The following is a 12,880-nucleotide window of genomic DNA, read 5'->3' as shown; positions in this document are numbered from 1 at the left end:
CTCTCTCTCTCTCTCTCTCTCTCTCTCTCTCTCTCGTTCTGTCTCTCTCTCCCCCTCACCTTTTCTGCTTATGTCCAGAGAAACAAGGAAGGGACTCTGAGTAGCAACTCAGGCTGCTTGGAAATACTCAGAGACTGGGAAGACAGGTCCAACATGGCACAACGGGAGACAGTACCAGGCTCTGGGCTGGACAGGACCCAAGCTGTCACTCACTGGAGGGCTGGAGGCCTGAGAGCCTTCTAGCCATCTTCATGCCTCGGTCTGTGTCCTCCGTCTCCCTGAAAGGTGGATTGGGTTGTGAATGAATGACGTCCCCTCCTGCTTTAAGATGCTAGGACTTCACGCGGCCTACCATGGTGAGGAGGGGCTTCTCTTAGGAACACCATTTGGCCTGAGTGGGGACTTCTCCAGATTGTGGCTGCTTCTGCTGCTGTTTTCCCCAGAATCCAGACAAGCTCGGGGCACAGAACTTGCCCTATGCTGGCTTTCCGTGCTGGACTCCAACATATACACTAACAGCCTCAGGGACTCTCATAAGGGCCCAGAACAATCACAGTCTGAGTTCTGAATGACAGAGGTTGGAATAGAGCCAGCAAATTCACAATCTTGGATATTTGCTTCAAAAAACATACATTTAATGAGTGTTTTTCTGTTTTCTATCCTGTATATACTGATGAATAAGACACAAATGCCCCTCAGGAATTCACTGACTTATAGGGGAGATATATGTCAAAACACAGTTTTAACACAGGATAATAATAAAATCTGAGTCACTTGGTGATTTAGGAATACCAGAAAAGGACACCTAACTCAGCTTATTTTGGTGACTGTCAGAGAAGTCCTCCGGGAGTAAATAATAGTTTAGTTGAATTTTAATGATTGAATAGGATTTTGCTTAACAGAGAAGGGGAGGGACGTCTAGACAGAAGGAGCAGCAGGAGAAAGCTTGAGGCAAAGTCATGGAGGCTTGGCCTCTAGGGTCTGACTGGACCAGACCAGTCTAAGTCTGACAAGAATTCAGATGCCAAATGTCCATTACAGGGGCCAGTTTCACAGTATGCCCTGAATGTACCCTATAACCCCACAATCCTGCTAGACACTAATTCCTGAGAAATACATAGATGCACAGAGAAGCATGCAGAAAAAAAGGCCATTGCAGCATGGTTGTATTAGCAAAGCATTGGAAACCGTCTCAATCTCTATCATTAAGGAATAAACTACAATAGGTCCATTCACACTATGCCATGTATGCAGCAGTTACATATGAATTCGATCTATAGGCCTAACGTGGGATTTTTTTTGAGCACAGCAAACAACTCAGTTCTGACTCTGAGGGAGTGTCAGATCTCACAGATTAAGGGCTCAGTCCCACAAGATTGCACCCAACCCCCTTGAAATGCCAACCTCAAGATGTACAGGGGTGAGGTCCAAAAGGGTCCCAAATGCAGGAGCTTCTGTCTGTTGCAGGGTGATTATGAAAAGACCACCACACTATGAATAGAAGTAAGGCATGCTTTTATTCACAGTCGCATGTTTTTATACAGCCGGGCCAAACCTGATCTCCCTGGTGTTAAGGAGCAGAGAATGGCCCTGAACAAAGGCGGCAGTGAGTATATGGACAGAATACGTCGTTATTGAGTTAACCAATTACAATCCATAGCATTCCATGGTAGCCAATTACATTATAATACACAAACGCCATCTTTGGCGGGAACTCACCACTCCAAAGCTCTTTGTCCCTTTAAAATGACCAATCATAGTTAGACATCTAAGATATCGTGAGATGGGGATGATTTCTCACCAGTTAACTCTGTCTTTGCCAGGTCTTAGTAAAAGGGGTGGCAAGCAGGTGGAAGTTACACCTTCTGATAACTTTAACAGGGAGCTACATAGGCTTTTATCTCAATGTTTTAGCAGTTACCACGCAGTTACTCAGAACGGTGAACAGGGAGATGCATTCAAAAAGTAGTTTACAGAAGCCAAAACAGCCAGTTAATGATTTTTCATTTCACTCAGATTTGTTAACCTACAACACTGTCCTCAAAGAACTGGGCTGCACCATCCTCCCAGGAGGTGGATGTATTCATCAACCTGGAAGTTCATCAAATCTTGTTCAAAAGTTTTCATATGGCTTAGTCTGTAGCTTTCCCCACTTTACCCTTCCCAGAAGTTGGTGATAGGGGCTGAAAGTTCAACTTGATGTTTCTGGTAACCAGTGCAATCTTGAGGCTATCAAAGGGCCCCACCTAGATCACCTTATTACCATAAACTCAAAAGGGGCTCCTTATGAATGACAAAGGACATTCCTTATCACCCAGAAAATTCCAAAGGTTTGAGGAATTTTATGCAAAGAACTGGGGACAAAGACCCAATATGTATTTCTTATTATATATCACAATAGATTTGCAAGACACATAGTTAAGCAAAAAAAGAAAAGAACACTTTGTCGAATGAAATGTAGGGTATAATGCCATTTATATAATGTCATTTAGTTTCTGTTAATATGTGTATATGTGCATGCATGTGTGCAAGCGTGTGTGCATATGATTTGTGTTTCCTCTCATGTGAATTACTTCTCTGTGTGCTTTGCTCATTTTATATTGGGTGAGTAGAGATTTATATTTTTCAAAGATATCTCTAAATCTGTAATATGTTTTAAATATTTCATCTCAATTTCTCTTGTGCCATTTAATATTCCTTGATATTTAAAAAAATTTTTTATGTTTTTTATTTATTTTTGAAAGACAGAGAAAGCGCCAGCAGGGTAGGGTCAGAGAGAGAGAGGGAGACACAGAATCCGAAGCAGGCTCCAGGCTCAAGCTAGCTGTCAGCACAGAGCCTGGCGTGGGGCTTGAACCCACAAACCGTGAGATCATGACCTGAGCCGAAGCCAGACGTCCAACCGACTGAGCCACCCAGGCGCCCCTGAGATTTTTTGAAAAAGATTTTAGGGGCGCCTGGGTGGCTCAGTCTGTTAAACGTCCAACTCTTGATTTCAGCTCAGGTCATGATCTCACAGTTCCAGCCCCTCATTGGGCTCTGGGATGACAGCCTTGAGCCTGCTTGGGATTCTATCTTTCTCTGTCTCTCTCTCTGCCTCTCTCCTCTGCTCACACACACACACACACACACACACACACACTCTCTCTCTCTCTCTCTCTCTCTCTCTCTCTCAAAATAAATAGATAAACTTAAGAAAGATTTTGAAACATATACTTCCTTATTAATTTTTGTAATTACAAAAGCATGCTTGTAGGGGCGCCTGAGTGGCTCAGTTGGAAGAGTATGTGATTCTTGATCTCAGGATTGTGAGTTTGGGCACCACTTGGAGTGTAGAGATTACTAAAGAATTAGTTTTTTAAATTATACTTGTAGCAAAAAATTCAACCTCAACAAGAGTGGGGTATGAGAGTAGAGGAGGCTTCCCAACTTTTCTGGTATCCAAAGATGAATACCATTAGACTCAGCAATAAGAAAGAAGGTGTGAAATTTTAGAAGTAAAGCATAATGATTAAGAGTTCTGACTTAGGAGTCAGACACATTTGAGTTCAAATCTAGATTCTTCCACTTACTGGCTGTGTGATCCTGTGTGAAAAAACCCAGATTTCTTCATATAGACTAAGGTAATAATGCTTTCCTCAATGAGTTGTAATGATTAAAGAGGATCTCAAATATAAAGTACCGGCCCAAAGTAGTTCCTTGATAACTTTGAATTTCTTTCCCCAACTCCAAACAAAGCTGGTGTACTTTCCTCTATCTTATGCTCTTTGGGAGACCTGTCCATTCATGTGGCCTTCAGACATAGGCCTCTGAGATCAAAGAGAACAATTTTATCTTCCCTATATATGTTACCATCAAAGAGTACAGTTAATGGAATACCCATATAGACGAATGCCATGGAATATGTGCAAAGAAAAATAAAGGAGTAAATAAAATATATGCTATAAGATATAATTACAAATCTAAAAATAACAGATAAAAGTATTTGAATGTATAATATATAAATAGGTAAAGTAATATACATATATTATATTTAAGAAGTAAATTGATAGAGTACATAAAAGGAGATATACACATAGTAAGTACATATACATCAATATTAACAATTATTTTTTCTAGGTAGGGGAACGATAGGTAATTTATCTTTTCTTTTATATTTTTCTACATATGCAGATATTTTCTAGTAGAAACATGTAACTTACACAATCAGAAAAACAGTGAAAATAGTATAAGACTTTTTAGTTTAAACACATGTACACATGTAGACATATACTTATATTGACTGGAGACAGGGAAAAACCATCTAAGCACACATTGCTTTTTGTGCCACTTCAGCCCCCAGGAAGAGGCTGATACTGTGTCATTCTAGTGTGAGTCAGGGTTGAGGCATTCCCCTCCCTCATATCAAGTCTTTTCCCCCCAGCGTCCAATAGTTTCTCTCCTTTCCTCTCTCCTTTGTTAGTGGTGTGTTCAACTCATAGTTCTGGCTCTGGTCACCAGATGGCGTGCTTACTTCTAGTTTCTAATATTATTTAAGGGGGTCCTGGGTCGGTTAAGAGACTGACTTTGGCTCCCATCATGATCTCACCACTCATGGGTTCAAGCCTGACATGGGACTCTGTGCTGACAGCTCAGAGCCTGGAGCTTGCTTCGAATTCTGTCTCTCTCTCTTCCCCTCTTCTGCTCACACTGTGTTTCTTTTTTTCTCAAATATAAATAAACACTGACAATTCTTTTTTTTTAATAAAAATATACTATTTAAAACCAATATTGTCTTGGTAAAGAGATTTAAAGAAAAAGTTCATTTTTTACATGTTATGAATCAGTACATTCAGTACAATCCCACTTCTATTTGAAAAATACATATTCATAGAAAAGGTTAGAAGGATATATAATTGGGTTCTTCATTCATTCAATTCAATAAATATTCAATGGTTCCTTACTACATATCAGGTACTACTAGCCACACTCTGTATTTCCATGCCAATCTCTTTTCCAAACTCTAGACACTTATATCTAATGGCCTACTGGACATTTTCAACTGGAGAAAGATAATAATGTAAAAACTCACCCAAATGCATGAACTTGCAATACTTATTAAGTCTAAATCAATTATTCACTAAGGCCCAAAAAACTGCAATGTAAATTGGAGGTAGTGTGGGATGCCTAGCTGGCTCAGTTGGTGGAACGTGAGATTCTTGATCTTGGGGTTGTGAGTTTTGAGCCTCACACTGGGGTAGAACTTACTTTAAATTAGTTAATTAAAACATAAATTGGAGCGCATAGAGTGGGGAGAATGCAGAATTTGATTCAGGCAAATATGAATTAGAACACAGGATGTGTCTTTTATTTATCTGTATAATTTTATTTCTTATTTGTAAAAATAATTGAGTTTGGGTTAGTATTTCTGAATGGGAGAGGAAGGGATCTCTAGATGTTTTACAAGAAGCCTGAACCTGATCTCTCTATGCTACCTCACCAGAGGGGCTTCCACTCTCAAGCATTGTGTCCTAAAAAACAGATCATTCTGGTGGAAAGAGGGCTTTCTCTAGGGGCCAGGGTCTTCAATGCTTTTTGCTGTGGGGTTGGCCAGGCAAGTTGCTTCCAGGATACGTGATTGAAATACCAGCCTTCTGTTTGGGCAGAGAGGTGGTTAAGAGGCCCAGGGAACCAGGCTGTGGATACTGCTGAACTTCTACTACCAATGCCCCTGAACTGCAAGTCATGGGCAAGTCCTGCAAGGCATAGGGGTACTCACAAAGGAAGAGCCCCTTTTGCTCCTAAGTTATTGGGCCACATGCCTTTGCAAGTTCCCTTTACCTGGAGTCTCCTCTGCCTCTAGGCCTAGGCTGACACAGACATCAGAGATACTGCATGCACAGAACAATGTTCACTGCAGAATCACCAAAACAGGCTGGGACATGTCTGAGGCCCTCTGGGGAGTCTGTACAAGATGGGTAGAAGAGGGATGGGTGAGGTCTTGTCTGAGGTCTAACCCCATTTGTGGAAAGGCTAACTTATTAAACTCAGAGAAGAGCCAGCTCCTTCTGCTTCAGTCCCGAGTTACCTAGTCAGACCCAAGTCAGACATCTGCCTACTCAAAGACTATCCCAACCAATGTTTCCAGTTAGGAATCCTTGGGACTTTATCTCTTCCCCTAAAAAAGTTACCCGAAAGAGAAAGGGAAAAAGAAGGAAAGGCAAAGTACTCTGACCTGCAATGGGGAGAGTCATTGCCCTTCAGGTATGTAAGTCCAGGATCTGGTGCCAGCTGCAGGCTGGAACAGAGAAACCAAAATCAGATCCACCCTGCAGAGGAGTGTGACTTGGGTGAACCCTTACACATCCTGCCTGAATGCCACCCCTCTGAGAGCATTGGGGTTGGATTCTTCCTGTCTTGTCAAACTGGCACAGTGAGACCCCGGAAACTTATTTCACTCCAATGGAATCCAGCCCAACAAGCATCCATCAGCTGCCATTATGTTGAAGAATGATCTGGAGACATGAAGATCCCCCAAAATGGCAACATCCAGTGAAAAATAAAAACAAAAGTCAAGGACACACGGCTGGCTTACTATTTTGTGAGCTGATTGCCAAACAACTTTAAATTTATTTCTGATGCATTTTTCTCATATTGGAAGAATGCAAGGCATTCCATAATGTCAGTCGTGGAAAATATATCTTGTTATTTTATTGTTCTCTTAGCTTTTCATTCTGTGTATAGTCTTGCTTCACTGCAAGAATTCTAAATCTTATGCAGTAAAATTGATAAGGTTGTTTTTAGTTCCTTAAAAAATATGCATGGACAAGGCTTTCACTTTTTAAAAAAAAGTTGATTTATTTTGAGAGAGAGGGAGAGAGACAGCATGAGCAGGAGAGGGGCAGAGAGAGAGGAAGAGAGAGAGTATCCTAAGTAGGCTTTACAATGCCAGCTGCAGTGCTCGAACTCATGAAAAGTGAGATCATAACCTGAGCTAAACCCAAGAGTAGGTTGCTTAACTGACTTACCCAGCCAGGCACTCCAAGCCTTTCATCATTTTATTTTTTATTACTTTAAATTTTTATTAACTTTTAGTTATTTTTTAGAGACAGAACATGAATGGAGGAGGAGCAGAGAGAGAGGGAGACACAGAATCCAAAGGAGGCTCCAGGCTCTGAGCTGTCAGCACAGAGCCGGACACTGGGCTTGAATTCACGGACAGTGAGATCATGACCTGAACCAAAGTCGGACACTAAACCAACTGAACCACTCAGACACCCCATCACCCTTTTAAATTCTGATACAATTAGGTGCATTTTCTTTTATTTATGTCATAATTTATTCTTACTAAAACCAGGAGTATACTACATATAGCAGTAGTTCTCTAACTTTTGTGGTAATTGACAAAAAAGAAATGCAGTAGGTCTCGGATAGAGCCCAGTCTCTGCATTTTTTATAAGAGAAATGCTGATAAATAAAATATGTAAATAATTTTAATATTGAATTTGGGGAAAGAATTCCTCTGCACAGTGATCCTTTTGGAACTGCCAATCATACTTTCTAGAGAAGTGAACACACTGAAGCTACATAGTCAAGCAGAAAAACTCAGGGTTCATGACTGGTTCAGAATTTAAAAAAATTAACCACTATCCATGTTTCTAGAATAGACAGGATCAATAAAACAAAATCTTAGGTGTTATGAGGGTAGTTTGAGAAATTATAATATCTGATACACACATGCATATATATGCCTATGCATATATAGTATTTTAATGACTTAGAAAGTACTTTTGAATGTTTCTTGGTGATGTGGGGTGGGGAAGAGGGGAAATGTCCTAACTGGAGCTTAAGTCTTACTTTCCTCTTTAATTTATATGGACTGAGCAAATCAGCTGAGTTGGTTTAGGCAAGCCTGCCAGAATCCCTTGGGAACAAACTCACCCTAAGGCAAACATTAGATACCTAACATTTTTATAGATTATTTGGGAGAGATTCCAATTCTGAATACATAGCATTGTGTCCGGCTCACAAATTTGTCTCCTAGCCCAGGTCTCAGTGAACTCATGTTTGAATCCAGTGGAGAAAAGAGAGGCTTTCAGAAAAAAAGGGGACTATTTTGCTAATAATTCTTTAAAACATTGAGGTTTAAGCAGCACTGGGATGATATGCACCTGTATAAGTATAATATTAAAGCTGCAGGAGGGGGGCGCCTGGGTGGCTCAGTCAGTTGAGTGTCAGACTTCTGCTCAGGTCATGATCTCACAGTTCATGAGTTCAAGCCCCACATCGGGCTCTGTGCTGGCAGCTCAGACCCTGGAGCCTACTTCAGGTTCTGTGTCTCCCTCTCTCTCTCTGCCCCTCCCCCACTCATACTCTGTGTGTATCTCTCAAAAATAAATAAACATTAAAAAATTTTTAAAAAGCTGAGGGACAGGCATTCTCCACTTATCTGTAGGAGACTACTGAGTTCAGCTTTGGCTCAAAAGGGACTCCAGAGAATTCAGTGAAGCTTTGCAACTGGAGGACCCAGGCACCTTGGCTTGTGGGGGTCATGAAGGAGCAAGACCCAGCAAAAGGGCAGTTATGCCAAGTAGATGTGGGAAGGGAATAGCAGGACAGAAATAGAATGTGGCACTCACCTGGAATTTTACAAGAATTATTTGTGAGTGTAAGTGAAACCTCCTTTGGGTTCTATCTGCTGTATCTGAAGGGTATCTTATAGGGGTTGGGGGTCCTGCATGTGCAGGCGGAGGAAAACCAGAGAGCTCTAGAATCTTTACTTCATTTGGCTCCACAGCAGCCTAGTGAATCCAGTATTGTTCCTATTTAAATGAAAAAAGAATGAGGCACCTTTGTGGCTCAGTAGCTTAGGCGGCTGACTTCAGCTCAGGTCATGATCTCACCACTCATGAGTCCCCCCCCCCCCCCCCCCCCCCCCCCCCCCCCCCCCCCCCCCCCCCCCCCCCCCCCCCCCGTGTCAGGCTCTGTGCTGACAGCTCAGAGCCTGGAGCCTGCTTTGGATTCTGTCTCCCTCTCTCTCTGTCCATCTTCCACTCATACTCTGTTTCTTTCTCTGAAAAATAAGTAAATCTTAAAAAAAAATTTAAACATAAATGGGAAAAGAATGACCAGTAGAAGTACCAGGTTTACTTTTCTGCCTAAGAGATTTAAAAGAAACATGGGATTTACTTTTAACGTTTGGACAAGTATTTATTAAGTGCCACATTGTCTTTATAAGTTGATTCAGTTTTTAAATTTTTTCCCATATTTTTTTCAACAAAAGCAAACTGTTTGTCTTGAAAAATGAGAAGTTCCTATGAATCAAAACTGAAAAACCAAAACACCTGTTATCTTACCGCACAGATAGCCGCTGTTAAGACATTTAAGTATATACTTTCAGTTTTTTCTTTGCATATTAATATATACACATACATTTTTACAAAAATGGGATGCTACATAACTTTTTGAAAATTGTTTTTTTCACTTCATAGTATACAATGTATACCTTTTCATGCAAATAAGTGAGAGAGGGAGACTTGCAGCTTGCAGGTGGGGAAAGAAAACCCAATTTTATGCCAGTTACAAGCAAAATACCTAAAATAAAGCCATGCAAAAAGTTAAAATTATGATGGGGAAAGGTGCATGAGAAAATGTAAACAAAGTTCAGGTGGCAATACTTCTATCAGGTGAAACAGAATTAAAGGCCAAACACATTAAATAGGATAAGGACGGTTCCGTCTCGCCTTCCAATGCATGACCATTAATTTGTTTCGTACTCTTTTCATTTCTTCCATCTCCTCTGCCACCTTTATCATCTCTTCGTTGCTCAAATTTCGGCCGTGTATGTCCCCTCTAAATTGCGGGCGATAGCGAGCCAGCCTCTCTTTGAAGCTTCCTTCTTCCAGCTTATGTTTTCCCACTCCACAAGGAGGCTGCTCCATGGGAGGGCGCTCTTCAAAAAGGTCCCTTCCAGAAAGGGGCTCCGGAGGAGGGCGCTCCTCCGAAGCGAGCATCTCGGGAAGGAGCTCGGGAAGGAGCTCCTCAGGAAAGAATTCCTCCTCCTCCGACTGTTCCTCGGAAGACGGTTCTTCCGGAGGCTGCTTTTCGGGAGAGTGCTCCACAGGAGGTCGTTCCTCTTCCGTCTTGGGAGCGCTCTGTGGCTGTTCTTCAGTTTCTTTGCAGGATTTTTCCATGATGAGGATCGTCTTTAAGTAGTTATTCATAGGAGACAAGGAAGGCAGAGTCGAGTAAACACACTTGATGGCTGGATCAAAACCCCAGCCACGGGTTCCCATACCTGCCTTTTCCTGAGTTGGGGACCCAGGTCCCCCGACCTAAGCTTGTCGAGAGGCTCCCGGGCCCTGGGGACAGCGCCGCACCCCCTCAGCCCCACTCGTCCCCGCCTTCCCGAAAGCCCACCATTTTCCCAGCAGGCCTTGCCATAGGCCTCTCCGGCAGTAGCAGGGGCGGGGCGGGGCGGTGGTGCTGTCGACCCGTTCCAGTCAGAGTCCTCCCACGCACCCCATCCCGGGCCATTCCCCACCCCTTCCCTGACCTGGACCTCTCCTGGCGGTTTGCTCTAGACCTCCCCTCCTCGAGCCGCCCCGCTGTGACAAGCAGACCTGCAGACAAATACTAGAGAGGGTAGGGGGCGGAGAGTGGGGAGGAGGGAAGGACTGACTGACACACACGTCCCTTTCCTGGGCACTAGCCGCCGCTCCCGCGCTAGCTCCCTCTGCCTTCCCTTCCCCGTGCCCCGCCGCCCTGTACCTGGGAATGCTCGTCCTTTCTTTTCAGGCGGCAAGTGGAAGCGAAGGATTATTTAGAAACTATTTCTGAGTGCCTGTGTCTCCCAGGGGGCCCCACTCACCTCTCAACCTCACACAAGACCACCATTTTCTACACCGAAATGTGGTCGCGGGGGCGGGGCTGGGTATAGGGAAAGGCCTGGTACTCTGTCATCCCGATTCCAGGGGTTACTGGGCAGCATCGACACTCAAACCAAAGTAAGAGGACCAAGGGGACTTACTTCCTCCTGCTTTTCCCCTCGACCAAAGAGCAGTAGGCAGACGGTGTCTGGACAGGCAAAAAGGACCTGGACGAGAGGGACTTGGGCAGACATAGGCTCCTGGTCACGTGAGAGCTGCGCGTCACAGCCGAGCTCAGATCCCCAGTTACCACTTTGACCGGCGGCCGTGCTGCAGCACCCTGCCAGTATTTCTTAACTAAAGCCCATTATTTCACCTGCAGTCCAGATCCTGAACTAAAGTTTGACTATTTTTACCTAATGAATCAATACCATATGTCTCCTTTCCCAGTTTTAATTCACATCCATCTCCATGATTCCATCATATCCGTGTAGGCTCTATCAACATGGTTTTCACCTCTTATCACTTTTATGGAAGGAAGATAAGCTTTCACTTTTCCATGACCTAACGAATTTTTTGAGCCCCCAAACCTGTATCACAAATAGAGGCTCCAGTCTAAATTAGTAATCATTCAGTTCTAGAACTCTAGAAAGAGTTGTTTGTAAAGTATGTAAATCTAAAAACATGAGTACTTTGATTTTCATAAATCAAAATACACATTTGTCCATCTAAGTACAAGTAATCTAAAAATTTATTTTCCTAAATGGGAGCATTTGGGGAGGAGATTGTGACATTATATATATATGTACAATTTTTAAAAAATTTACCTAAACACCATGCCACACATGGGGTTTGAACTCTTGACTCAGATCAAGAGTTGCATTTTCCACCAAGAGAGTCAGGCAGGGACCCCTATATATACTATTACATGTGTGTAATGTTGTATATACATATATATACACACACACATATACACACACATACTCTTCAGTAATTATTATTCATAATAGAAGAAAGATTTTTCTCATACTCTACATCCTTAACCAGCCACCTTTTGGTGTTGCTGGTTGATACAGTGTATATTAATTCATTAAATCAGCAAATATCTGGGTCCTGGGACTGCTGTACCCAAAAGATTCAGAACAGAAGACATTCATATTCAACTATGCAATAATTCTATTGATCACACAGTGAGTAGCAGGATGGAAATCATATTAACATACTCAGTTGTCTTTACAAGTATGTATGTTTTAATCTAATGGTGTTTTTAAAATTTTTTTATTTTTTAATTAAAAAAAATTTAATGTTTGTTTATTTATTTAATGTTTATTTATTTTCGAAGGTGGGGAAGGGTGGGGTAGAGAGAGAGGAGACACAGAATCCGAAACAGGCTCCAGGCTCTGAGCTGTCATCACAGAGCCTGATGTTGGGCCCAAACCCACGAACTGCAAAATCATGACCCAAGCAAAAGTCGGATGCTCAACCAAGTGAGCCACCCAGGTGCCCCTAATGGTGTTTTTTAAAAAGTTAATTTATTTTGAGAGAAAGTGAGATGAGTTGGTGAGGGGAAACAGAGAGAGAGGGCAAGAGGGAGAATTACAAGCAGGCTCCACGCCATTAGCACGGAGCCTGAAGTAGAACTTGAACTCACAAACTGAGACATCATGACCTGAGCCGAAGTGGGACTTTTAACCAACTGAGCCACCCAGGTGCCCCTGAATCTAATGGAGTTATGATCTTCAACCTCCCATGCCTGCATTTTACCTACTCACATCAGCTTGGATGCTACTTCTCATGCAGGTGCCCTTTCATCCAGAGACTAGACTATAACTCTGTTCTCTGTATTTTATACTTTTAGGGTTGGTGGATGTCAGATCTGTTAGGATTTAGGGATTTGTTTTTTCTTCAAACCCAGGTGGTCTAGTAAGTTTCCAAACAAATTCATTCAGAAAATTTCCCATTTTAAGAAATTTTTTTCGCTTTTTTCCAACATCTAATTTATTTTGTGTTGAGATAGCAGCAAGATAGATATT

The 12,880-nt window shown here is 42.4% G+C and overlaps 1 protein-coding gene across 3 annotated transcripts; it reads right to left on the bottom strand.

Moving 5' to 3' along the window:
- Window positions 1–9,157: 9,157 nt before the first annotated feature.
- On the bottom strand, window positions 9,158–11,112 carry TCEAL1 (transcription elongation factor A like 1). 3 transcript variants are annotated; one of them, XM_029930194.1, is made up of 2 exons: window positions 10,850–10,997; window positions 9,158–10,184 (listed from the first exon to the last, which is right to left on the bottom strand). In XM_029930194.1, exon 2 carries the CDS (start codon window positions 10,170–10,172, stop codon window positions 9,693–9,695), a length of 480 nt encoding a protein of 159 aa, XP_029786054.1. In that variant the 5' UTR covers window positions 10,173–10,184; window positions 10,850–10,997; the 3' UTR covers window positions 9,158–9,692. The 3 variants fall into 3 exon arrangements, with proteins under 3 accessions (XP_029786054.1, XP_029786053.1, XP_029786052.1); XM_029930193.1 differs by lacking the exon at window positions 10,850–10,997 and adding an exon at window positions 10,535–10,691; XM_029930192.1 differs by lacking the exon at window positions 10,850–10,997 and adding an exon at window positions 11,009–11,112 and having other exon boundaries at window positions 9,160–10,184.
- Between the last annotated feature and the right edge of the window lie 1,768 nt (window positions 11,113–12,880).

Source organism: Suricata suricatta, chromosome X (genome assembly GCF_006229205.1).
Source record: "Suricata suricatta isolate VVHF042 chromosome X, meerkat_22Aug2017_6uvM2_HiC, whole genome shotgun sequence".
Taxonomy (NCBI): domain Eukaryota; kingdom Metazoa; phylum Chordata; class Mammalia; order Carnivora; family Herpestidae; genus Suricata; species Suricata suricatta.
Note: the sequence above shows the minus strand (reverse complement) of the source record. Positions and strands in the feature narration are given on the sequence as shown.